General features: G+C 49.1%; 1 protein-coding gene across 1 annotated transcript; it reads right to left on the bottom strand.

Annotated features, from left to right (window-relative positions):
• Nucleotides 1-3,731: 3,731 nt before the first annotated feature.
• On the bottom strand, nucleotides 3,732-25,278 carry LOC8031619 (protein trapped in endoderm-1). The gene is made up of 2 exons (XM_040504389.2): nucleotides 24,557-25,278; nucleotides 3,732-4,168 (listed from the first exon to the last, which is right to left on the bottom strand). Exons 1-2 carry the CDS (start codon nucleotides 25,276-25,278, stop codon nucleotides 3,790-3,792), a joined length of 1,101 nt encoding a protein of 366 aa, XP_040360323.1. The 3' UTR covers nucleotides 3,732-3,789.
• Nucleotides 25,279-27,122: the final 1,844 nt, after the last annotated feature.

The following is a 27,122-nucleotide window of genomic DNA, read 5'->3' as shown; positions in this document are numbered from 1 at the left end:
GCGCACCACAGCTCGGAGCGCGTAGAGCGAAAGCTCGAGCTGCGGAATCCAGGATCTTCGGCTCAATCACCTCCACTGCCCGTTTCGATCTGGTTGATTATCGTATCGGGGTGCAGTCGTGTATCGCTACTGCGTGGCGAGCATTAGAAACCCAATGCTAGCGGTTGTACCACACTGGCTAAATTTTTCATCTACAGCTGAGACACCAGACGTCCACTCGGCTTGACTAATTTCCGACTGCCGTAAGCATACACGCCACACAATTACTTACGGCCGTTAGAATACAAAAATTATTCTGCTATTTGAGCCACTAGGTGGCATTGAATTTTCGAAAGAGTGCGCCGTCTAAGTGCGATGACGCTCCATGGAGAGAGAGGAGGATGCTCCCAGGCCTCGATTATTCTAAGTGGTGTTGACCCGTCTTAGGTATGTTGTCGGTTTGACATCTCCTGGTACTCCAAGCGAGGTACTGTAATATTCCAACAAGACAAGGAAGACAGGTGCACGTACCCTGACCGACACCAAACAGCACCTGGTGACAGGGCCGTACTGCTGGTGTTTCGTGTCGCCTACCGGACGCCATCGTGGTGGAAAGATTATGCACGAGTGCTGCGTCAGTTTGTGACTTCAATCGGTACTTCACCGACTGAGCACGAGCCCAGCCGAACGCTGACGCAGCGTTCGCCTACGTCGGCCAAGCGCTGCGTCAGAAACCCTAACAAATAGTTCGTGTTCTTGTTGTCCCCATGGGTTTAGATACCAACTTAACCGCTATGGGTGCGACGGCTGGAGCTTCTCTCCAATAGAAGGTATTGCACCACCTCGCTCTTCGGTTGATTTGGCCCACACGAGAAAGACGCCACCAGATGTGAAGCCAGGGGAGTCTTTCGGTTTGGAGGGACACGCCCCCAACCATGACCCAAACCAAAAGACGCAATCGGACGAAAGGGAGGGCTGATTTGGAGCCAACGGCTGTTTAACGCCACAGCGTTAGGAAGCTCGTGTCGCGGAAAAGCCGACGTCGGCGTCGGTGGCCTTGTGACCGGAAAATTCAGGACTGGTCGATAGGGTTATGACGTCACAGCAAGGAGCACAGAGTTGGCCGAGTATTGCCCAATGGCTGGCAATGGTCATTTGGCCAGTGGCCAGACAGTAGCCAGAGAGGGGCCGATGACTGGCTTTTCTCTGGCCATTGGCCAATGTCCACTGGCCATAAGGCATCGGCCAAGCATTGGCCAATGAATGACCGCTCTTTGGTCACTGGCCACAAGATCATCCCCAGCCAACGGCCACTGCTTGGCCAAAATCCGTGCTGCTTGGGACATGGCCTCGCGTGGGAATTTCAAACAACCCACAACGCTCACGTGAAACGTGACGTCACACGTGGAATTAAAGTGATTAAAACATGACCTGTAATCCGAATTAAAGGTTGAAGTATTTTAGGCGGAGGCGGGATTCGAACCCACAACCCTTCGATTGCGAGTCAGACAAGCTACCCACTAGGCCTTTATTTTTTTAAGTAGTTAATTTAATACCTTTTCTTTTTTACGGAAGATGAGGCTAACGCAGTTCAAAGTTACGATTCTCAATTGTTTCACAATAGGATATATATATATAGATACGTGTTAACGCGAAGATGCAACAAAAAGGAACCCCGACATACGCACATACAAAAAAAAAAAAAATCACTGGACGCCGTGGTAATGCTTTACAACACTCCTCGCGTAGCGTTAAAAAAAGTATCCTTACTAGGAGGCCTTTTCACGACGATGATCGTCCCCTGGGATTTGAGGTTTTGGCAACCGGAGCCGACTGCGTCTCGCCGCGGCGGCAAGCTTCCGGCGTTGTTGGATCGGTATACCGTCGCGTCGTCCGCTTCCTCGCCGCTGCTCTCTTGATCTAGCGGTCGCTTGCTTGCTGCAGCAGACACTTCCATCTCCTCCCCGTCTTGTCCCGCGTCGTCTGGTACCGCATCTTTTGTCGCCGCTAGAGCTTGTGCCTTGTGTGCCTAGCCATGGGGCTTGGTAGTGGGCGTCACCTGACCGTTTTGGTGGGGTGCCTCCGAGGAAGCGTCCTGAGGGAGCTCGACCTCGGGAGACTGTTACTCGGCTGCGGCCGCTGGCGCTCCGCTAGTCCCTGGTTCCACGAGTTGGGCAGTGGCGTACCAACTTGTTTTTGAGTGTGTGTGTGTGTGGGGGGGGGGGGGGGGATAAACCAGACCCCCCTCCCCCCCCAGGGCGGGGGCGGTGCCCTCGGTATCCCTTGGGCGCCGCCGGACAGTGTTTGCCCTGCCCAGTGGCGGCTGTTTCAGGGGGGGGGGGGGTCGAAACACGTGCCTTGCCCCCCCCCCACACACACACACTGAGAAATGGGGGGGGGGGCAAGCGGCCCCTTGCCCCCCCCCCCCCTCCCCCCCGGTCGGCACGCCCATGGAGTTGGGTGTATCAGGAACATTCACGGACGAATCTTGCTCTGCTTCCCCCTCGTTCATTAGCTGATCGGTGTTTTCCTCGGGAAGTGGGCCGGCGGTGGCAGCTGCGTAGAATTCGACGCAGTCCGTCCTGGTGTGGCCGCATCAGTGGTAGTCCTCGCAGCGGGGGACGCGGCACTATTTTTCTTATGTGTCCGGTGTTCTTGCACTGGAGGCACAAAGGGGCGCGGTCGGGCACGAGGACGAGAACGGTGCTGCCAAAAAACCGGAGCTGGTGAGGGACGCTCTCTTTCCTGGCGCCGCCTCTTAGGGTCACCCAGACCAGCCTTGTAGTTGACTGCACTTTTTGGAAACCCTGGGCCTGCCACGTTTCGAACGTGACTTCATGCACTTTCGCGTAGGCCTCGAGTGCTCTGCGGACCGCGTCGTCTGATACCTGGAACAGGACCTAAGGTTTCAGGCGAATTTTTGCGTTTCTCGGGTTTATGAAGATGCATCGCTTGCCTTTGATGGTGAGTTCTTGGGCTGCGAGGAGCCGGTCCCTCGGTGTTGTTGAGTGGAAGATGGCCAGCCAGAGGTGATCGATTTAATATGCGCCAAATGACTCCACGTCACCCATGCCTTTGTGTCGTTGAAATTCTTCACGAACGTCGTCGATTCGATGCGACCGGCCAGTAACGTCGCGGTTCAAAGACAGAAAATTAAGGGTGACAAATTCAGAGGGCAAGGGGGGTGATTATGCAACAGTCGTCGTCTGCAGAAAAACCGTGGCCAGCGAAGGCCGTTGCAAGCGCTCCTGACGAGAGCTTGCAATGGCCATTCCACGTTCGATTTGGTTGACGTTCTAAAATGGAATTCTACCGACTAGACCACGCAGACACGCTTGCACGACTTGGGAACGAGTGGTAGTTTATTTGTTTAGCTATCGCATTCCACTCTTAAAGGCGAAGCTTAAGCGCCCTCCTGTAATATTGGTCACCCTTGGGGACGTTCCCACCGACCGCGACCTCTACTTCCGGTTTCAATTAGGATTTTCTTGTTTGGCTGGCTTGGGCCGGTATGTCGCCTCCTCTTATTCCTACCTCGATGACGGAAGACAACTCTCTGCCCCCCCCCCCCCCCCCCCCCCCCCCCCTTAGACGTCATCAAACGCGGCCTTTGCGTGACATCATCAGTAGCATCGTCGACCGCGCGTCGAGCAGCGTGTCCCTAGCATGCGGCGATGCAAAGACGGACTACTAACAGTGACGTCACGCGAAGGCCTTGTTTTCGAGGTGCACCAACCCGCTGTTCAGTTCATTAGGCCCACTCATAAAAGTCTCGTTTGTCCACGGCGTGCACTCTGATTTCTGTGGGTCTCAGAAGCCGACGTTATTGTGGTTGAGCTCGCTCTCGGAGCCCCTCCTTGCCGGCTGGACACCGCAGAAGAGCGCCTTGTACGCCCTCCGGTAGTCCCTACTCATGGCCACGTACACGAGCGGATTGAGACAGGGCGCGGCGTAGAAGGCGCCGTGGATGGCGAGCCGCAGCCAGGGCCGTCCGGAGCCCAAGCCGAGGCCGACGGTGAGCAGCAGGGGCAGGTAGCAGACGCCGAAGGAGACCAAGATGGCCGCCAGCATAAGGAGCAGCTGCCGTTCGCGGCACGCTGCCGACGTCAGCGAGTTGGAGCGGACGCCCAGCGAGGACACGTCCAGCATCGAGCTCGGAGGGGCCGCGTTCCAAGGCTGCATCATGACGCTCCTGCAGTGGGGAATAGACAACAAAATATTCATTACTCAAATGGCTGTCCACCTGGGGGACTCAACCAGCGTCAAAAGCGCAAGTCACGAGGCCTTTCATGTAAGTGGTTGGTCCAGCGATGGTAGAACACGCACATCACGAAAACCATGATGGTGTGCTTGTGACACCGTTTGATTGGTCCTATTAGCTCATACCGTCAGGTGCGTCTAGACTTATCAAGACAGAAGATATAAATAGAAGGCCGTAGTGCTCAATTTTCTACCTCACCCTGAAGGCATGTTCACACACTTGCGACTGTATTAGACCGTGTGCGTTAAAACATATTAAACTCTTTTACGACGAGAGAACACACTGACGCGATTTCGCCATCTGTGCCGTGGCTTTGGAACTGAATTACTACTAGAGCGAAGGATTCGCGGTATGTGCGAAACCAACTTTGCGTACTCCCATAGCCTCCTACATACTGGCAAAACCTGGCAGATCGCCAAGAGAAGCGGCCGCTGAAATGGAAAAGGTGGAGCGGCAGACAACGGATGAAAGAAGAGCCACGTGACTGGCGTCCCGCTGCGGCGAGACGCCGAAACACACTTCTCCCGAGCAAACAAGTGTGTTTCGGGTCCTCGCCGCCGCAAAAACTGTGCGCTGACGTCCAGGTTCCCCGAAAACTGGCTCTTTGATGCTCTGTGCTTCCAGATTCTCGCGCTCCAAATCTGCAACCGGGCACTCTATTGCTCCGTCATCGAACTGCCAGGCTTTGTTAGTATAGAGGAGGATATGGTACGTATACCTATGAGAAATGGTCGTTTATAACATTGATAAGAGTTTTATTGAGCCAAAAATAGAACTAATGATGCACGAAAAAAAAAAAGGAAATGATGATGATAAAATACGTTTATTGCTTTCAGAATTAAAGCTCAGCGATTGCTAAGAAAAACCTAAGAAAAAAAAAGTTTTGCGGAGGCCCGTTTTCTCCAGGTAGGAAATGACGGATCTCAGCGGCCGGAGTCTTCTTTTGGAATCCCCTGCTTGTTTTATCCATTCATTAGGTATTTTGGGCTTGTCTTCGGGATCTATTGTTGCATGTGCATCTTCCCTTTCTCTTTTGAAGTGTTTGCAGTTCCACAGGAGGTGATCGATATTTGGTGGGGTCTTTTCTTTACAAAAGTTACTCTCTGGTGGTTTCGGTATGAATTCCGGGTCTTGTCTCCACTCTGTTTGTCTCCCATTTCCTTGGGGGTTGCGGGGTTATAGCACTTCCTGTCGTTACCCTTTTCAAGAGAACTGTTTGGTATCTATCAGGAACATGCTGGCGCCACCTATCGGGTGGTCGTGGAACACTCGGCAGTCCCGAATATATTTCCTTTTTGACCCTATTCCTTCTGGACTCAAAAAGGAAATATATGGGGCTGCCGAGTGTACCACGACCACCGGATAGATGGCGCCAGCATGTTTTTTTGTCGTATGCGATTTTAAGAGGTTTTTCGGCGCACGGTTTTAGGCAGTCTCAAGTGTGTTAACCTTAAAAAAAAAGTCACAAATGTCACAAAGGAACAGAACGTTACAGAGAAAGAAGTAAAGCAATGTAGTGTTCTGTCGCCCTATGGCATTTCCTATTTGAGCACCCTTCAAGTCAAATACGTTTTCAGTTGTGTTTGAGCAGCGGCGTAGACTTTCCATTTTCCCGGGAGGGGGGCAGGCTGAAAAGTTCTTTGGGGGGAGGGAAGGAGGTGCTTTTTCGCTTCCGCGGAAAAGCATCCCCCCCTGGAAGCACCCCCCTCCCCCCCGGAAGCACGCTGGCATGGGCGTACCGACCGGGGGGGGGGGGGGGAAGGGGGGCAAGGGGGGCACTTTCCCCCCCCCCCCAGTTCTCAGAGTGGGGGGCAAGGCATGTGTTTTGCCCCCCCCCCCCTCCCCCCTGAAACAGCCGCCACTGAGCAGAGCAAACACTGGCTGGTGGCGCCCAAGAGATACAAAGGGCACCGCCCCCGGCCTTGGGGGGGGGGGGGGGGGGTTGTCCCCCCACGTTCAAAAATAAGTTGGTACGCCATTGCACGCTGGGATTCCATTTCCATGTATTCTGTCAATAAAGGCAACGTGGGCATTATTTTGTTTACATGCCACTACTAGAAACTCGTTACATGGCACGTAAACATCGTCTCGGTAAGGATCATGGCCCGGGCCCGGAAGAGGCTCTGCCCCCCCCCCCCCCCCCCCCCCCACACTCACCGCCCCCCCCGAATCTCACCAGGGAAGGTACGAGCTTCGATGCCCCCCCCCCCCCCCCCCGTAGTCTACGCCGATGGGTTTCAGAGTATGTTTTCGTGTCGTTTTGACTTCCTGCAGTCTCGGGCTTGAGTTACGTCTAGTATTCACCAGCTCGTTCGCGCACTGACTTTCTGTTGATGTGTACTAAACTCTCAGTGCAATGAGACAATACCAGTTTGTTTGAAAACTTTGCGTGTTTAACTTTTGCCAGTAAATTTTTGGGTGCTTGGAAAACTATTTAGGATCAATTAAAGGCCCGCAAATGCGCTGCAGCGCAAAGATACGTCCCTAATAACCGGAGTCAGCACATGATTTCGGCGCTGTTCGGACCGGTACGTACTGTGGGGCATCAAAATTTGCAACTTAGTACCCAAGCTGAGCTCTTTTTACCACTTAGTAGTTTTGATGAGAGCCCTTCAATAGTAAAAGCAAAAAAAGAAAAAAGAAAAAAAACAACAGCAAAAAAACACGACGATGGCTTGTTTGTGCTAACAGTGTCGCGGAGTGTACGTGCCTATTCCTGTCAAAGATTGCTGCCTTTGTGTTAGCAGTAAGCAAAGGAAGTGCGCGATAAGCACATCTTGCTTGGAAGACGGAACAGAATTGCAAGAAATTGTTAAGCACATCCATCTGCGCCAAAGGACATAAAATGGAGGCCGACTGACACGTTGGATAGAGCGCGTTCAATGATAATAATCGAGATGCCCTATTATACTCTACTGCAGGTTAAGAAAAGAAGGACAAGATCCTCTCGCAGAACTCCCCCCCCCCCCCCCCCCCCCTTTTTTTTCCGCTTTAGCAGAGCGACAGCGGGAGAGGAGGTGAGTAGACTCGCCTTCTCTTCAGCCATCGCTCTGCCATAGGCCGTATTTAATTCTGGAACTTCCGGTATGCGTGAAAGCATCGCTTTATTCTCGCCTCGACAGTAGAACGCATGAACATTTTAATTGCAACCCTCAGTCGTTCTTGTTATGACCATTCTATACTTCTTTTACTTGTTCAGGGTTGTAATCTCTTGCTTTTTTTCGGAACGCATACCGGAGAGGGGTACAACGTGGCTGGGTGCGAGGCTAAACGAAACAGGTGTATATACTGACAAAGCCTGGCAGATCACCACAAGAAGTGGCCGTCGAAATGGAAGAGGTGGAGCAGCAGAGAACGGAGGAGGGGAGAGCATAGAGTTCCTCGATATGCTCCCCCGAAGCATATCGAGGAACTCTAGGCTCTCCCCTCCTTCGTTTCTCCTCTCCTGAATTCATTATCTTTCTTAAGCCTTAGCCTCCTATATACTGAAAAAGCCTGGGTGATCGCCACGAGAAGTGGCCGCCGAAATGGAAAAGGTGGAGCGGCAGAGAACGGATGAGAGGAGAGCCACGTGACTGGCACCCGCTGCGGCGAGACACCGAAACACACTTCTTCCGAGCCAACAAGTGTGTTTCCGGGTCCTCGCCGCTGCAAAAGCTGTGCGCTGACGTCCAGGTTCCCCGAGAAATGGCTCTTTGAAGCCCTGTGCTACCAGATCCTCGCGCTCCAGATCCGCGACCGGGCACTCTATGGCTCCGTCGTCCAACTGCCAGGCTTTGTGAGTATAGAGGGGGCTATGGCTCTGCTAAAGTGGAAAGGTTGTGGGAGGAGCTCGATCGGATTTTTGTTCTTATAAGGTTGCCGCTACGGATTACTATCAGTGACCAATTTCCTCAGAAGGATTGAAACCCCGTATGTATTAAAATAAATATTGGTGCTCTGCACTCTAAATTTCGTCACGTACGAAAAATGTCGATGCATAACTGGGAAAACTAAATGTTTCAGAGGCGAACGTGTGCCGAAACAAGAGTACAATACCTGGCGTCGCGGGCGGCATGTCGGTGTAGCAGCATGATCGATCGCTGGCGACAGACCGACCCAACACAGCGCGCTATTGCTGATTTTACATTGGCTATGTGTTGGGGAACGCTCTTATTCCGAACACTCAATAAACAAAGAGAATGGGCTGGAACCTTCCAGTGGCGAAACGGAAAGAAAAACCAATGTGGCGGGATACGGTCTTGAGTGTTCTGCACAGGAGCCGCATGCGCTGCTACATCAACCACACACTTTTTTTTTTCTTTAGTTACGCACGCGGCAATATTACTGTGTCAGAGGGGGAGGAAAAAAACACTTCGAACTAGGCGCATCTAAAACCGTCGCTATCTTAATTTCACTCCGAACACGTTCAGACTACGATTTTTCGTTTAGTTTACTGTGGTACGCAGCAGATATACCGTGATCGGAACCAATTAGAATTGCCTACTAAATGTCTGGCCAGCAGGCTGGTAATAGTTTTCCTGGCGACATGTACAGGGTGTCACAAAAGAAAATTTACACGGTCTTTTTTACCGCAAAAATAAACTAGGCATCGCCGAACGCTCATTCTCAGCCCAAAGGTAGAGCTAGAGGTCACAATGAGATGCCAAAGTTTCAGCCCGATCCAATAACTTAATCAAAAGTAATAACTGATTTTCTGAAACTTTCAATGGGAAAATGGAGCCCATTTTTGCCCGTTTTCGGTTTCTGATGCCATAGAGCCCCATGTGTTTGAAAACTCCGTCGGCCGCCATTTTCACATTGAAAATTTCAGAAAATCACTTATAACTTTTGATTAAGTTTTCGGATCGTGCTGAAAATCTGGCATCTGGTTGTGGCCTCTAGCGCTACCTTTGTGCGGAGAATGAGCGTTCGGCGATGCCTAGTTTGTTTTTGCGGTTAAAAAGACCGTGTGAATTTTCTTTTGTGACACCCTGTATATGGGCACGCTCCGTCCGCTATGAGCCGCTACCGATAACCCCGATATCCCAGCGAACAGCGCCGCGCGCGGCCACTTTTGAGTCAGCGTAAAGAGAGCGGTAGAGCTCCGCCACTGCTCCCGCGCTTCCGCCAATGTGGCAGGCCAAGCAGGTATGTCGACCTTGCAACACCCACCGGTGTACCACTGCAGTCGAGCTGAGACTGCCGAGATCGCTTACTGGTGAGTATGCGCGACGGCGCCGCGAGAGGCGCGCGTATCGGCACTGTGTTACATCTGCAGGGTGCCCATTGTAGTTTGCGGTAAGCTAGTGTCAGAATATCGTTACAAAGTCATGCTTCATTAAGGTAAACAACAGGAAGTGTAGCTGCAATCTTGTTGGGCAAAAACCCAAATCTTTCACATTTCGAAAAAAAAGAAAAAAAAAAAAAAAAAGAAAGAGGTTTTGCAACCATTTTTGCATGCATGAATACCCGTACTGTCGAGCGGCCCTAAAAACAGATGGAAGGCACTTCCGTTCAAGCATCAAATGTCATGCCACCCAGTTTCTTGAGTGCGCCATGGAGGTCACCTATGAAATTCTCCTGTCATGCGGTAGGGTTTACGTGGACCAGACGGGCAGGTGCACCAATGACAGAATTAGAGAGCACTAGTCAGCTGCTTCCAGGCAATCTCCGTCTGGCCATTCGGATGTACACTGCGATTGATGTGAATGCCAACCGGAGTTCCAAAGAAAAATCTTGCGGAAAGATTCAAAACGCAACTAGAGCGTGAAATACACGACGCCTTCATAATAAAGGCCCGTGGTTCGAATGTTTGTATGCGCACTCCCTCCATCGCCCTCTCTGGTGAGGAGCAGGCCTTTATCAGTCAGCTTCAGACAACCACCAATGACATCTGGCTTCTTTTTTTTTTTTAAATTAAATGTATCCGGTTATACGTATGTTTTATGTTTTACTAATTGTGTCCGGTTCTAAATTCGGTTTTATTCTTTTTATGAGTGTGTCCATTAAAATTCAGTGCAAGTTACGCTCTGTGCTGTGTGACTCTCTTCTCTGTCTTCGGTTCTTTTTCTTTGCGTATTTTCACTATGTATTAGAACCAACTAGCCCAACTCGCAGTCTTCATACCGTTCAAACCAATTTTTTTCAACCCTAAAGTACAGGAAGCAAGAGAAAGAAGCATGGTACGGGAAGTCTGTTTTTTGTATTTTGTTCCTACCTCACTTGTGATTCCGATCATTTTATTAGTTACAGTGTTTCGCTTATTCGCATAAAATTATTAGCAATTCCTGAAAATGTCAATAGGCATGACATCAATTCCGAAATCACGCCTATTTTGAAGGCAAAATTATTATAATAGCCGGTTTGCCTCAAAATTTGTTCAACATATTGTATTCATAGGCACATCTCAATATCCCAAATCACAATAAGTTACAATTTCTTTTCGCGAACTTATTGAATTCGTATAGGATAAGAGGCTCAACTGACAACACTGAAGACGTGGAGGCAAATGAATATGGGGGCTGTAGAACTTCCTTTCTCGGTGACAAGAGGTATGTTGGTGTGAAATACATGCTGGCGAGCTCACGCCATATCATGTTTTAGATATTGTGTTTTAGACTGCCTAATCTAGTTGCAAGTTATAGTACATGTGACGTCACCCGAACGGAGAGCGCGAAAAAGTTTGAGCGTTTGTTTTTGGCGGAGCCTTCATTTATCACTTTTTGAATAGCTATTTTGATTTCAGGAATAATAAATAGCATGCTGCGAGAAAGAAAGCCTGCGTCTTTTGAATATCCGTTAAATTTGGGAAAATACAAAAAAAAAGTGTAATAACGGGTGTTAAGTTGGCCAGCATGCAGCTACCAGTTCCGACAAATCGTACCTATGCTCAGCACCGTCACAATTTAAATTAATGTTTTGTGAATGTTTTTTCTAAAATATATCAGCAGAACATTTCAATATACAGCACAATAGAACTGCCGCGAGAAGAGAAGAGTTATCGCATATCTTAAGCCTTCACTGGTATGTATTTGAAGCAGAGAATAATAATAATAATCTTTATTGGGCTCAGGAGAGCCGTGCACAGGGTTTGCATCTTCTCATTCGAGTTGCCCGCTATAGGATGAACAGACATGATATACCAGTCTTGCATATCCTATTTTGCATGCATATGCATTCAAGGATACTTTGTCAGATAATGTTTCTTCTTCTTAGTTATTTATTTTTCAAAAGAAGCGTGGTAAAATAGCGTATAATGTCAAGTTCGTTGATAATGCAGGGGGTGGACTGATTTTATGATACGTGTTAGATTTGGTTAAAAGAAAAATATCGTACGAAAAGTGACATCACCTCAGGATGACAAACAAATGAAGGAGTGTTTCAAAAACCTTTATGGCAAGAATAGAAATTCAAGGCAGTTTTTGTCTCAAGCGCTTTTTTTTCTAATTTTTGCAAAAAAGAAAATAAAGATTGTCAGCCTTTTCATTGTATTTTTGTTTTTGTTTTATTGCCGTTCCCAAAGGAAAAAAGTACCACCTCGCTTTTGCATCTGTGATGCGAGTTCTCAAAAACGTGTGAGTTCGAGAAAAGAAAGGCGTGGGGTGTTGTACGGAATTTGCCAGATTCGTTTTTATATATCTTACTCAACTAGGACTTGTGAAATTCTACGTATATATTAACGTTAGGGGTGTGCGAACATTAATATTTTCGAATACGAATCGAATACGAATTCGATATTCGAATACCTTCGAATATCGAATCGAATATCGAATAGTCGAAGGCAGTTGCATTTATTTACAGCATTTGTATTTTCACATGTCGGAACTGCAGTTATATTTATTTTTTATTTTTTATTTCTTGATTTCTGAACTGCAGAACTGCAGTTGATTTTTCTGCATGACAGCTTATTATCTTTACTACAAGTAGAATTTTCGTTTCTGTGTTTTTATTCGCGTTAACACCACTGAGGCACTGGTGTTAACGAGAATAAAAACACAAAAACAAAAATTATACATAAAATTGAAAGAATAAAACACAGAGGACAAGCACAGGACAACCACTTTCTCTTGAAAGAAAGTGGTTGTCCTGTGCTTGTCCTCTGTGTTTTATTCTTTCAATTTTATGTATTCATGTTCAACCCGCTCGCTTTCACCAGTCCAAAAATTATAGTTGTAGGGAAGATCACAAGTTGTCATGAAGAAAAATCAACTGCTGCACATGGTCAGGTAGGAGGCGCTCCCTTCGAGCGAATCTACACCCCCAGCCACAAAAAAAAAAAAAAAAAAAGTCTCTCACTCAGCACCGAAGTAGCAGGTATTGCCAAGTATTTGATGCAAAGCTTCGCCAGACTCGGCTATTCTTAAGCACCTGAAAGTTCGCCACAACTCACACAGATCACCTTCTTTTTTTAGCAGTGCCTCCTCCGCATAAACTACAAAATTTTATTCTGAAGCTGAGACCTCTTTGCTTTCCATTGCACTTTTGGCTAAGTGGTCAAATGCTTGCCAGACATTGCTGAAGGTGTTGAGCCCTGCTCTTCTGCCTGTGCTGCAGCCTCCGGCTGGGTTTCTTCAGTAGAATCACTGAGGCTAGCTTTTGCAGCACCAGAGCTTTTAGCCATAATATTTTTTTCTGTTCAGAAGTTACAAATAGTGGACTTGAAGCGTGGATCCAAGAACATAGCAAGGCGCGCTTCCTTGTCTTCATTATACAAAGTGAACCTTGCCTTGATGAATCTTATCTGTTATGCGGGAAATTCTGATGCCCCAGCACAGTCACCTAGACAGTGGGGCCTACCAAAGTCATAGGAACTTGGGAGGACAAAGACGGATAGTTCTCAGCACTGGCAATAAGAGCGTCATCAAACAACGGCTTCAATGCTTGCACATATTCAGAAACATATTTCCACCATGATGAACCAAGTCCATCGATGTCACAGTCCGAAGTAGCAAGTTCCATAGTGACTGCTTCTTTGAGTTCGAGAAGGCGAGATCACATTAGATACTGGCTATTCCATCTCGTCTCCACGTCTTGCACCAGACGTAGTGCGTCCTTCTTTTGGCACTCCTCAAGCCTTTTCTCAGCTGATAATTAATAAAGCTTGGACTTGGGTTTGGGCTAGTTGGTTGTACATTGATAAACGTGCTGCGCTGCGAAGTTCTACAGAACAAACGTGTGACTAAAAATTGAAATGAAAAGGATGAGTTTACATTGAGATGAGGAGAAAACACAACGAACACAAATGGGCGCAGACTAACAACAGTTGTTAGTCTGCGCCCATTTGTGTTCGTTGTGTTTTCTCCTCATCTCAATGTAAACTCATCCTTTTCATTTCAATTTTTAGTCACACGTTTGTTCTGTAGAACTTCGCAGCGCAGCACGTCTATCTATCAGCTAATGAACTGTGCTTGTATTGTCCCACAATATGCTTCACTTTTTTGCACAGGCGATCAATGGCCGGCGAACGAACGGGATCTCGCGTCATTAATCGCCAGTTGAGGCGTATGCGCGAAGCACGGTTTTTCAGTCCACGGAAGTCTCCTTACTGCAGCAAGGATGTCGCGCCCGTTATAGGTTACGATGAACGTCACAAATTCATCGGGTACCTTCCAGTCACGGCACATTTCGTACAGCATGGTTGCAATGTTCACTGAACTGTTAGTCTGTGACTGGCGGCAATGTGTCGAGTGTTTAATGTGACCCGCTTCGTCATGAATTTTGGAGTGAGAAGATGGCAGGTAAAGCTCACGTAACTTTCGTTAGCGCGCGATGTCAACATGTCCAGTGTTGGACAAAATACTCGATAAAGGTATTTAAGTTAAGTTACTAAATACCTGCGTCATAAAGTATTTAAAATACTACTCAAGTTACTTTCACCGTAAAGTATCTTAAGTATTGTACAAATACTTAGAAATGTATTTCAGCTACTTTTGAAGATACTTCTGCATTGCTTAATTTGTATCGACGTCATTGACAACAATTATGCAGCTACGCAAATGTGGGTTACCAGAATGGTTTATTAGCACGCAACAACACAAAACGAAGAAAAAGGTATCGTAATGCTATTTTATGCAGTCCGACTATAAAGAGCAAAATATTGTCACGAATGATAAATGATGAGGCGGCGAATAACTGAAGAAACTAAACGTTTAATGGGGCGAACTTGTACCCAAAACAAAAGAGAGAAAGTCTAGCGTCGCAGGCGTCGATGTCGACGAAACAGCAGGATCGACCGCTGGGGCGAGACTGACTCCGGACCGCCACTCGGAGCACCTTTTGAACCCGCGTGGGTTTCTGGAACATTCGGCGTAGAAAGTTCGGCGCGTAGAACATTCGTAACTCAATCAGAGGACAAAATTCTCGAACTTACCAGAATGTCAAGTGGAAGGAATAAATAAAAGAGAAGTCCGCTTTCTAGTATCGAACCCGGAGCCTCCGCGCGAGAGCCTCCACGCGAGAGCCAAGCGCGGTTACGATTAGGCCACGCGCTCGCTGGGTAACGCACGTGGCAATATCACTGATAGATGTTACAAAACATTTCTGGAACAACAAGAAAGAGGTCGCTTTAGCTATTGGGGAGGAGATCAGACCGTGGTGACCGTGATACATCCACGGACCCCGCAGCGCGTCACCGGGCACCCGCAGTGCGTCATCGGGCCCAAACGCACGTCACACGGCACGGGACCTCACTTAATCCCTTCACCCCTAAACTGATACTGTGGTGGAAACTACGCGTGTGCCGGACCAATCAGCCACCTCTCTCTCCTCACCTAACCTCATTCTCTGCGCGTCGCTATGCGCGAGAGAGCGTGATCACGCGGCGAAAGTGTGGCTGGCCCAACGAGCACGTAGCTTCCACCGCACTGTCAGCTTCGGAGTGAACGGGGTGGGGAAAGCAACTTTTGGCTGAATTTTGAGCGACCGGATAATCTTCTAGGGGGACATTGGCTGTGTCCGGCTACACAAACGAGATTTCGAGCAAGAGGGACACTCCCCCTTTCTGTCTTCCTGGACTGTTTGGTAGAATGCGCGACTTATGAGTTGAGGAGGAAAGCTAAACAGAAAAAAGTTGGAAAAGTGTTTCATGACTCCTTTAGGTCTGCATTGTCCTCGTACGTCGTTTCCCGGTCAGCTTGTGCATCCGGGTGGCATCTTTACTTCCGTAAAACCACACCTTTGGTTTGAGGATTTTTTTGGGGGAGCTCTATTAGCCCCGAGAAGTTTGCGTGGCGCCCCCTTACGGCGAACCGGGGTGACGTCACGGCGAGGAGAGAATTTTTCCCCGGCTCGCCCCGCTCACCCTGTGGAGGCTGCGACGACGCTAGCTGTCGGTGCGCTTGTTTTTATCGAATTTGTTTTTGGCGTGTTTTTCGTGGGAAGTTTAATATTTTTTTTATGTGCCTTTATTGAGGTATGGCCTGTAGCTTCAGGCGAAACTTCAACCAACATTTTAAGCATGGTTGACAGGGCAGGCAACGCATGAATCGGAGCTGGTATATGAAAATAAAGAAATATGGCCACAATTGCAGGAGCATCACTATAGATTTACATCTCGCACAAAAAGTGCTGCTGATGGTCTGAATGAATTGGCAGGTTATGTATACTATTTTTTGTTTTGTATCTCCGTTTTTAAACAAGTTCGCCGAAGCAGAAAAGCTGCATGCCGCTCGGGTAACACGCTAAATACTGTCCGGGCCATGGGGAGAGAATCAAAAGTAAGACAGCCCAAGTGCAGGGGCAAAGTAAAAAAACAAGGAACATTTATTACATACATTGCTCGCATTTGACCTTTGCTGGATTCGGATAGTATTTCAATGGACTACACGAGTGATATCTGTGGACTTGTTTATATCAACCCTCAAGTAATGTATTACAAACGTAAGCGAAGGTGTCTAGCTCGTATTAGTTCGTTAAACCCTAAAATTGAGATTTTACTTAAATCGAATTTTTCTGAAGCTAAAATACCAGAACCTTTTCTCACGCAGAATGTCGCCCTTCACGGGTTCCACATTTTGTGCTACTAATGCTGCAACTACCACTGGACAGGCGTTCGAATGCTTGCTTTTACTCCTGTTTTCCTCTGCTGTCAGAGAGTACAGCTGTAGGGAGTTTGGAGGCTGAGGAAGCTTTTGGAGACCTGCAGCAGTGTCTCTTTTAATTGGAAATGACAATTCAGACTAAACGGTGTATTTTCCGAATAACCAAAGCTGGAATAAAAGTGTCAGGAAAAATTATAAACATTCCAAATTACGGCACATTTGCTGTGCATATTTTGGGCAGTCCAATACATATCATACAGGCAACTGCGGGTAATTCGGCCGTTTTTGCTGCTACCATACAAACTAAATTCCAATAATTGTGCATCTTCTATGAAATATGCCTGCATACGTGTATAAACTATGTAATTAATTTACGAAGAAGCTACATTTACGTAAAGCAACCCTGTTCTATGAGCACTTCAAAGATGATCAGACACAGGGCCTTTAAAACATCTGCGAACCAGCGTATGCAGAGCGGCAGCGCAAAGTCGGAGTCCCGAGCTAATTTGCCGACCACCCAAAGGCCCTTGATATGAATGCAATTTCAAATGCCTGCAAAGCGGGATGTAATATTCTCCTAAATCATGAACATGCAAGGAACAGAATTCCAGCGTCCGAAACACTTGCGCCAACGCTCCACCGATCCTTCGCAAAATTGCCTTGTGTCGTGTGTACGGGCGGTGAGGTTCATCGGCGGAATTGCCTCCGCCGATAGCTTTCGGGATTTGTAACCCAATTTTCAAGGTAAAAGAGACAAGCAGGCTTATAAAATGTACGGAAGCACGTCAATATCAGCCTAACTCAACGTCCTGTACACCGGGTAAACGAAGTCCAGCGCTTCGAAGAGCTTGCGGCACACAACGCCAAACCAGGAAACCGGTGCTGGGAAGCGAGCCGATGCGAGGTCGCGGAGCGGAGTACTCCCCCTGACGTCACAGTACACCTCACCCAATCAGGGCGCGGCGACCGCAGCGACGCTTGTGTTCGCTCTCGGGGCTAATAGAAACAAAAAGCGCCTTTGGGAAGGCAACGGGAGAACCTTCATTGTACGAACTTTGGGCTGAAATATGAGTCACAGTCGGCAAAAAAGCGATATTTTCACGAGCTCAGTTAAAGACCGACGACCAGTTCGCGCTTTCCACTTTTCGCCCGCTTCCTCCTCTCCCTCCTATCCTTTCCACCCACGCCCGCCCCTCTTGGTCCCTTCTTTCTATCCTTTGCTTCCCTCGCCCGAAGGCGTGGAGAGGAGGGTCTTCTGCCTTGCAGAATCTCGAGTCTGGTCGTCGGCCTTTAAGGCCACCGTAGCTAATCGGAGCTAGCAACAGGATTCGGTTGCTCGGAAGAATGTTCACGTTTGCTCGTGCCACGCCCACCCCACTTCGAACCGAAAAACTTGAAAAATGGCGGAATGTCAAAAATGTATTTAAGATAATGAGTACAAGATACTCGGAATTGTAATTAAGATAGAGTATTAAATACTCTCCATCAAAGGTATTTGCAAGATACCAAGATACTCCAAAAAGTATTTAAAGGAGCTGTGCAACAATTTTTGTACTGTGCACAAATACCGCTTAAAACGGATCCCTAAAGTTAATGACCTATGAAACACGCGTTCGTTTTTCACCCCACGCAATAAAAGTCCCAGAAAAAAATTAAGAAAAACGAGCAGCGTTCACCCCCTCAACTCGCAGCCAGAACAAGCGGCCACGTGATCTGGAGCCGATTATATGCCGCCAGTGTTGATCATAGCCACGCGCTGGGGTTGGCAAAGCGCAGGACACGCGCTGAGTTCCAGACATTGTTAGGGCTCGGCTGTTGTCGTCGTTGCAGCGATTGGACACTGGTCACAACCCGAATGCTTCTCGAGCTAGCAATTATCACGAGTCCAAGTCGAGTGCCCACGCAATGCTCGGGTCCAATCTATGAACCGCATTCAAATATCGTCACTTGGGTGTACTGCGATCCCCGAGTTACGTCATCAAATTTTGCAAAGGAGAGATTGAATGAAAATGATCGTTTTTGTCCTTGAAATTACACCGCAACTAAGGAGTTTCTTGGCCAATGACGTTGCGTGTGAGTATCCTTGAGTCCCAGGTGTGCCAGTGAGCTCGTGCAGAGAGAAAAACATTCCAATTGAATATCGTTGCACAGCACCTTTAAGATACAGTATCTTGAGTAGAGTATTTGAGATAGGCACAAGTCTGCACATGTCGCTTGTGAAGGCAACAGCGGCAGTGCCGTCTTCAAAGGCGTGGTTGAGCTCTGCTTTCGCCTTGTTTCGGGTGTCGTCATACATCCGTAGCACAAGCACGCGCGAGGGTCTAGATCGGAATGGTAAGGCGGTGGTTGGGAACGGCTTTTGTCAGTTCTTTGAAGCCTCTGTAAGTCAAGCGCCACCATGGCGGCCACCTTGTTATTTAGCGCTCGCACCCTCTTTTCCGGCAGGGGCTCCATGCGGTGCACGAAGTCCGTCAGCGTCGGTTGATCTTTTCCTGGCGTACCAGTGGTAATCCTATGACACCCTTTCAACAACGGAGGATGTACTATGAGATGGTTGACAAGGGGCGTTGTCGTCCCTGTGCGCATGCCATACATTTCGCCATCGAGGCCGTCACCCTCGCAAAATAATTCCAAATAGCGCTCTTCTCTCTTCGTTTTGGAGCCGTTTCCCGCTCGTTTCTCCGCTTCGCAGACGGTTCCCCTCAAACACTTCCATCCGTCAAAACACGGGTGGGCGAACGCGAAAGTGAGCAGTTTAAAAAGTCAGGAGTCTCAAGGGTACAGAAACTTACAGATTACCGCTACCGACACCGGCGCCACCAGTTTAGGTTGAAGCCACCATGCAACTACATCGTTGTTAATGGGCCTTACTTACCGAAACCGAAGCCGAAAGCAAAACTTAATAAATCTTCAACTTAGAAACTCTAACCAAGCTTTATTAAAAAGCAAAAATCCCGACGTTTCGGAACCAACTCGGTCCCTTGATCACGGGTGACTGTTTTTGTCCCGCGGAACGGCCTGCCCACGAACCCGAACACCCCCGGGTGTTTTCCGGATTATCCCTCTTAACCCCGAAACGTAGCTGCTGGAAAGGGTCCCCGTCGACCGGTTTATGTTGCCACGTGTGCATTGAATGTGCCACGACTCCAGCAGGAGGCGCCTCCGCCAGTTTTTCTCCGTTCCGAGGATGGAGCTGTTGTCAAGGTCGATGGAGTGGTTCGTCTTCTCGACGTGTTCGGCCAGCGCGCTTCCCTCCACATTTTTCTTCGCGATGTCGTAGCGGTGGCGCCGCAGGCGCTCTGGATAGTTTTTCGTTTCCCCAACGTACGACGCGGGGCAGTCACCGCAGAGAATTTTATAAACCAGTCCCTGTGCCCTCTCCCTCGGGGGGCGATCCTTTGGCAGGGGGAGAAGACCCCCCTGCCAAAGGATCGCCCCCCGAGGGAGAGGGCACAGGGACTGGTTTATAAAATTCCCTGCGGTGACTGCCCCGCGTCGTATGTTGGGGAAACGAAAAACTATCCAGAGCGCCTGCGGCGCCACCGCTACGACATCGCGAAGAAAAATGTGGAGGGAAGCGCGCTGGCCGAACACGTCGAGAAGACGAACCACTCCATCGACCTTGACAACAGCTCCATCCTCGGAACGGAGAAAAACTGGCGGAGGCGCCTCCTGTTGGAGTCGTGGCACATTCAATGCACACGTGGCAACATAAACCGGTCGACGGGGACCCTTCCCTGCAGCTACGTTTCGGGGTTAAGAGGGATAATCCGGAAAACACCCGGGGGTGTTCGGGTTCGTGGGCAGGCCGTTCCGCGGGACAAAAACAGTCACCCGTGATCAAGGGACCGAGTTGGTTCCGAAACGTCGGGATTTTTGCTTTTTAATAAAGCTTGGTTAGAGTTTCTAAGTTGAAGATTTATTAATCATTCCTAACCAGACGGATGTCCGTCGAAAATGTTTACATTTAAAGCAAAACTTACGCTTGCGAATACGTTCTCAAATATTCGATTAATTTCGAATATTTGTGTTACGACGAATATTCGAAAAATACCGGAGACTTAGTTTTCGAATCGAATACGAATATTAAATGTATAATATTCGATTCGTATTCGACATTTCGAATATTCGCCCACCCCTAATTAACTTGTAATCCATCCCGGGTCATTTGCATCATTTTGCATGGTATCTATAAAGGAAATAGTCGAAATATACGAATGAGCGAGCCGTACTGATTGAATAGGATAGTTGTTACAAATCCGTCGATGGACAAAAACCCGGCTCCGCCAAAGATTTTCTTGGGAGGCTTCGTAATAATTACTCCATTCGTTCAGTACGGTTCACGCATGCGCATATTTCAGCCATAAATGGGTTAGGTATTGTCTGTAAATACCGATAAACCTTGAAAATTAACTTCCGAGCTGGTTTGATCAAAATCGCGAAAAAAAAAGAAGAAAGGGAATTAAAGCTTTCTTTTACAAATAAATACCCAATCTTCCGGCGGAAAAAAAAAATCTTCAACTACATTTTTATTTAGTGTTTACCTTGAACACAGCCACACAGAATTGTCCGTGAGGCTACTTGTTTAATGGGAAACCAGACCCCTTATCTCGTTTCTTTCTTTTATTGGTACCGCGACGCTTCCCAAGTATTACGGACACGAGCATGTTCTCTGAAGATTGAGGAATTTTGTGGCTACTGATTCTTCAACATAAGGCCAGATAAACACCAATTTCTCGTCCGACACCGAAAATAGGCATCGAAAAACACCGAATCCGTTGGAAAAATAAACCCCGAAAAATACCAGTTTCTGAGCCTTTTGTGACGGCTTCCGACCGGCTCCGCAACAAAAGTACTAAAGTTTTTGCGCTCGTTACGTCGAGGGAGCCTTCATGTAGACAAACGTCCTTCTTATTTTATATATGATCTCCCGTTATTAATTAAACCTTTCGTGAGCGTATGTACGAAACCGCACCCCGAATTTCGCTAGTGTCAATGGCTGACATCCGTAGCTGCTGCGTGACGTCACAAAACGCAAAGGTTTGTCAGGTAGTCGAGATAAAAAGCGCTGGTCGACGGATTCCTTGCATTTTGTTTCGAATTATATAGTCTCCTAGGCTGTACCCTACTAAAATACGGTTCTTTTAATGCAGTTCCCAAGCGTGCGCAAAAAAAGTCACGCCTTTTAGCAGGATATTACTCGAAAACAGCCATAAGCTTCGAGCGAACGTATACCGTTTCGTTCAAACACAACTGCGACGGCCACAGGTCGAAGTAGGAGCGCTTGACAAAGCAAAGGATGCAGATTTAGCCTCTGAAGCGGCAACTAGGTACACGAAGCGGCATCTGGGTAGACATTTCGGCGGACCCACTGGACGGTGATGAGGCTGCGGGTCGTTAATTCCCTCAGAGGCGATGTCCGCGAATCGAAGGCAAACGGCGAATCGTTCAAATGCATGTCGTCACTTGACTTGGACGAGCTTGGTGAATCGTAGCCACTCTCAATTTTCACCTGCGGGTTAAACAGAATTTGGCTGCACGCGTGCTAAATACAACTCCTGGGCCGGCTTGCTAGAAGATGTGTCTCAGTTGAGACTGCTCAAAGAAAGCGCTGCCAAGGCTCGGGCGCGCGAGCGTCTGAGACTCGGCTTAAGCTCGAGTGCTAGCTTTGACAGCGCTTTCTTTGAGCAGTCTCAACTGAGACTCTGCTTCGAGCAAGCCGGCCCTGGTATCGTTTACAGGTGGCCTAGCTGTTGGTTTCGGTTTCGCTGCATAATCAAATTGATTGATCCGATTTGGGCGAGGAGTGGATGGACGTAGTTTAATATCGTCAACACAGCATCACACCTCAGCTTACGAGCCTTCTGTCCGCTTGCGGCTCAGCTCGTAGCTCTCTTCTGTTAGATGATTGCCGCCATGGGCGTAGACTATGGGGGGACGTCGGGGCTTGTGCCCCCCCTGGTGAAATCCAGGGGTGGCAGAGCCCCCCCCCCCCCCTCCCCCTGGGCCCAGGCCATGATCCTTACCAAGACGCTGTTTACGTGACATGTGACGAGCTTCTAGTAGCGGCATGTAGACAAAATAACGCCCACGTTGCCTTTATTGACAAAATACATGGGAAATGGAATCCCAGCGTGTTTTCATTAGCTTCAATCTCCGGTTCTCGCCAGAAGATAACTCGCAGCAGTTTAACGGAAGAGTGTGAATGGGCCTTTATGCGGAGAGCATGTCGTCTGCTTCTTGTGCAGACGCCAGAACGGTGACGAAAGAGTGACTCCGAGTTCTGATTAGCTTCCATTAGAAGTATAGTCGGAAGACGATGGTAGACCTCAGTGCTAGATGCCTTGAGGTCTGCTCACGGTGTAAGATACACTCAAGGAGGTTATAATGGGCAGGAGGTGGCGTCCCTATCCCCAATGCATGGAGCGAAGTGTAACGGAAGTAGGCGTGGCCACGAGCCGCAACGAGCATTTCTTGACAATGGGAAGCCTAGTGAGTGGGCGCCGCCATTAATTTCGGTGCAAACAACCGCGTTGCGATGACATTTCCGTGGCAACGCGATTGTGTGCACCGAAAGTAATGGCGGCACCCACTGTTACTTGAAACAGCGCTTAACGGGAGGAATCGTAGGTCCGAGCGGTCCGAGCAGAGCCGGAGCTTCGAGCACGAGCATACAGCTTTGGACAGTGCACAGATCGCACGGGCGCGCATGCAAGCCAGGAGCGCACAGAACAACGGGCTCGCGCTTCCAGTTCTGACTTGGCTCGCACATAATGTGGAACTAAGTATAAACACTCACGCTGCAAAGCATTTGCATTCTGGACGCCCACGGCGGACGCCGACCGCATCGAAAGAAAGCTAGCCTCGTGAAGCACACGCCGGAGCAGATAAGAAAGCAGACGAACCGCCGGTGCGCTACCCCACGGCCTCGGAACGGGTGCGCAAGGCAGTCTGGGATTAAACGCGTCTTCCGGCTTCACTCAGGCTGACGTCATGCCGGGTCCTGTCTGTTTAAACGTCCTTGGATACACTCCTTAGATGAAAACACGACGGGGCTGAACGCGCGGCGCGAGGAAACAGATAGCGTTCATTCGACGGGCATCCGAAAGGCTACATCATTCGGCGGCCACCGTGCTCACGGCTGACAGTGCAGCCGGCGGCCAAACGGCGAAACTGTGGGAGAGCGAAAAAAATTGCCATGACACCCCGGTACACCGTGGTCTTTCTGCACGTGCGACAACCTCGCTGGAGCTCTGCGCGTGTGGAGCATGAGGCAGCACGCGCCGTCTTGTGCACTGCTGCCTGCCTCCTGCGTCTTACACCGTGCCCGTGCCCACTGGTGGACGAGTCATTTGCCGGTGCCGCTTGAAACCATAGTGAGAGCGAGAAAGAGAGAGAGAGTGAAAAGCGGACTTTATCGGCACGTCGCGAGGAGCGCGCTGTCCTCACCTGAAGAGGTGAGGACAGTGCGCCGTGGGTGTACCCACTATGCTTTTTTTTTTTCATTCAGCCAATAAGAGCTTGGCGTTCTGATATCTCTCGCAACCCCTGTGCAAGAAGAAGACCTTGCGCTCCGCATAGGGAAGGCTATATGGAGAGCAAGTTCACCTGCTGCTTGTAAACGGGTCGCTGTAATGTCATAATGCCCAGCTTTAATTGGCTGACTGAAAAAAAAAAGAGTGGGTAGACCTTAAGGCATTTACTTCGAAGCCTGCCCACTATCCTTTTAATGAAAGCCAATTAGAGCTCGGTGTCTTTTTGACGTCACCGTAACTTATACGTAAGAACCAGACAACTTGCGCTCCGCGCATAGAAAAATACCATGCAAAAAAGCGACATGAACAGAATAATACGGAAGTGATGTCATCAACGGTACGGTAGTCACATGACCTGGCGTACATTTTGCGAAACTGTTAGCGCAAAAAGCTATCGCCGGTTTTCTCTGCTTTTTTTTCTCAGTAATGATCAGGACTGTCATCAAAACTACTATAGGGGGGAAAGTACTCAGCTAGGGCACTAACTTTCAATGCCCATCAATATTCTTTGGAAGTAAATTAAAAAAAGCGCCGAAGCACCGTGTTCGCGCTAACAGTGTCACGCAGTCTACGTAATGAATTTTTGTGTGTTATGTGTACTATACTTTTGTCAGCTATCGCCAAAACAGTCTACAAGATTTTTTTTTCGAATTAAAGTTTGAGAAACATTTTGCCTTTTTACTCTTGGTAACGAGAAAGATATTTGGTGGGTCTATCAATTGATTATAATCTCTATGCTGAATAAAAAGCAAGAGCCTCACCTGGATAGGTAGTGAGAGGTGAGCCGCCGACGCGAATGCCTGAGCGCCATGAAGAGCCGCGGGTAGCAGACAGCGAACAGCAGCACGGGCATCAGCCCAGCGCCCACGTACAAGACAGTTCTGTACAGCACGGGCTCGGCGTCGGCACAGCCCGTACCACACACGGTACAACTCCAATCAAGAGCATCGTAACCCATTCGACCCCAAAGTCCCGAGGTGGCCGGCAGGAGCAGCACTGCCGGCAGCAGCCAGCATCCAGAGACGAGCAGCAGGCAGCTGCCCTGACTGAAGATTCGGCCGTACGCACGAGGCCTAACCACGCTCACGTAACGGTTCAGCGTGATCAGCTGGATGCTGGCCAGCGAGCACCCAACAGCCACGTGACGAGTGGTGGCGGTCAAGACACACAAGGCGCGGCCGTACGCCCAACCGCCGTTGTAGAAGACCGCAGAGTCCAAGGGCCCGTTGAAGAGACTAAAGAGCAGATCTGCTAGGGACAAGTTGAGGACGAAGGCGGTGGTGGCTCGAGACCGAAGTCGAGGGCTCTGCAAGAGTGCTGCGACCGTGATGAGGTTCACCACTATGCCGGCGATGGACAAAGATGACAAGAGCACAAAGTGGATGTCCAGAACGCCCTGTGGATTCGTGCCCATGGTCTGAAGCATCCTCGAGCTGTTGTCGTAGACTACGGTCATCTTGAGCGTGGTTTCGTTGGCTGACATAGCAGACGGTGGGTCTCCGTTGCCCTTGAGAGTTTCCGTATCGCAAACCTGGCGTTCTTGCGGAAGTGTCTCTGCTCGCGCGGGTGAATGGCCTCTTCGAAGGGGCGTTCTCGGTGTGGGAAAGTTTAGCGCCGTCGGATGGTGGGACTCCCAAAAACATACACTGACCTGTTGATTTCGGCGCTTAAAACTCCTACAGGAGATACAAATTATGACAGATTTATAGAAGTATTTTTCATGTTGGCTTGATTATATGCGGCGGACGGGCTTGCTTCTTCGACGTTCTCGGTGTTGGAAACTTTCGCTCCGTCAGAGGGCGTGTCTTCTAAGAAAAAGCGCTGAACTGTTGATTTCGGCACTTTCTGTAAGACCCGTAGAGAATGCACACGCTGTAGCAGCTTTCTATAAGAACCTTTCGCACTATGTTGGCTTGGTTAGATGCGGTGGACGGGCCCGTTGGAACCGCTGATGCTGAAAGTGAAGCAGCCAAAGACGGTGGGTGCGGAAAGCATGATTGCACCATCGATGGGTGACAGCGTTTGAGCCGTCGTGGAAGAGCTGACAAAAGATTCCAAGGCTGCATTCGAGGAGCCGTCGCGTCGAAGAAACAGGTCCGTGTTATTTCCGCCTCTGGCGTCACCGGATGGGCTTCCGCCATCAACCACCGCTTCCGGTTCGAGATGAGAGCCCGCTCGATTTTCCAGAAAGGCCGAGGGGCGATAAGCAGCGACGATTACTTCCAGCCAGAAAGAAGAAAAAAAAAAATAAAAAAATAACTTGTGCAATGTGGCAGTGTTATTTTGTGAAATTAAAGCGAGAGAGGGCTGCGCTCAACACATTTTGCTACAAACAATGGACCCTTCTCCAAAGAGCGTGCCGTCCAGTAGCTGTGACGAGGCCGCCATATTTTGGGCTGGAGGATGAGCCTGCATTGGACGCAACTAGTGGGTCAGCCTTCGGCGCGCATTCGAAACCATTAACATGCTTCGAGCAGGAATCGATTCCCGAAAATATGGAGGCGGCTAACGTTGCTTGATGTACTTACGAAAAGAGTCTATCGCAAGCATGGTGTCCCGGCTTGTGCCCCATGCGTGAAAGCACGCTCAGCACGTCCATGAATGTACTTTTTCCAGGCTTGCCATTGCACATGCTTCCTCGACCGAGCATGGACATGACGGCGGCCAGGTGACCTGCTCACCGTCGGAATAAACTCTGCTCACTCCTCAAGCCTGAAGCACAATGTGAGCAGAAATCGAGTCGTATCGCGCCGCCGAGCGGCGTAACCATAGTAACCGTCGCTGATGCTATGACGGGACGGCGCGGCATTGGGCCATGTCATAGCGTCGCCGCGACGCAACGCGACTCTTGCTCACATGTGTTGTGGTCGTTGGGCCTGTCATACGTCTATTTTTCGCCACCTGACGCTCTCGTCCGTAACCACACGCGGAGTCTGTTACGTCACGCCGCGGTGGTAGCGCGTCGGGCGCCCTTCCGGTCTGGGGCCGTGGGCGGAAGGCGCCCGGCAGAACGGGCATCTCTGCGTTGTTTTCAAAGAAACTAGACTAAAACCCGTCTTCTCGCCAAAACGCCGCGACTGGGGCTGTACCAAAAGAGCCGGGAAAGGTTTGAAGTAGGGCCGTCGATTAAAAGTTTGAACCCGAATAATTGCCACCCTTTAATCGATTAATTGAACGAGTGATCGATTCCGTTCACTTTCATGCAAATTATTTTCTTAAAAAAATCTATTTTTTTTTTGGTGCTGATTTGCTAATAAACGGCGCAATATGAAATTTTGATTATCAGTCAATCTTGTTGTGTAGTTAAGAACAGTGCAAAGACACTCA

Source organism: Ixodes scapularis, unplaced genomic scaffold (assembly GCF_016920785.2).
Source record: "Ixodes scapularis isolate PalLabHiFi unplaced genomic scaffold, ASM1692078v2 PGA_scaffold12__126_contigs__length_90152505, whole genome shotgun sequence".
NCBI lineage: Eukaryota > Metazoa > Arthropoda > Arachnida > Ixodida > Ixodidae > Ixodes > Ixodes scapularis.
Note: the sequence above shows the minus strand (reverse complement) of the source record. Positions and strands in the feature narration are given on the sequence as shown.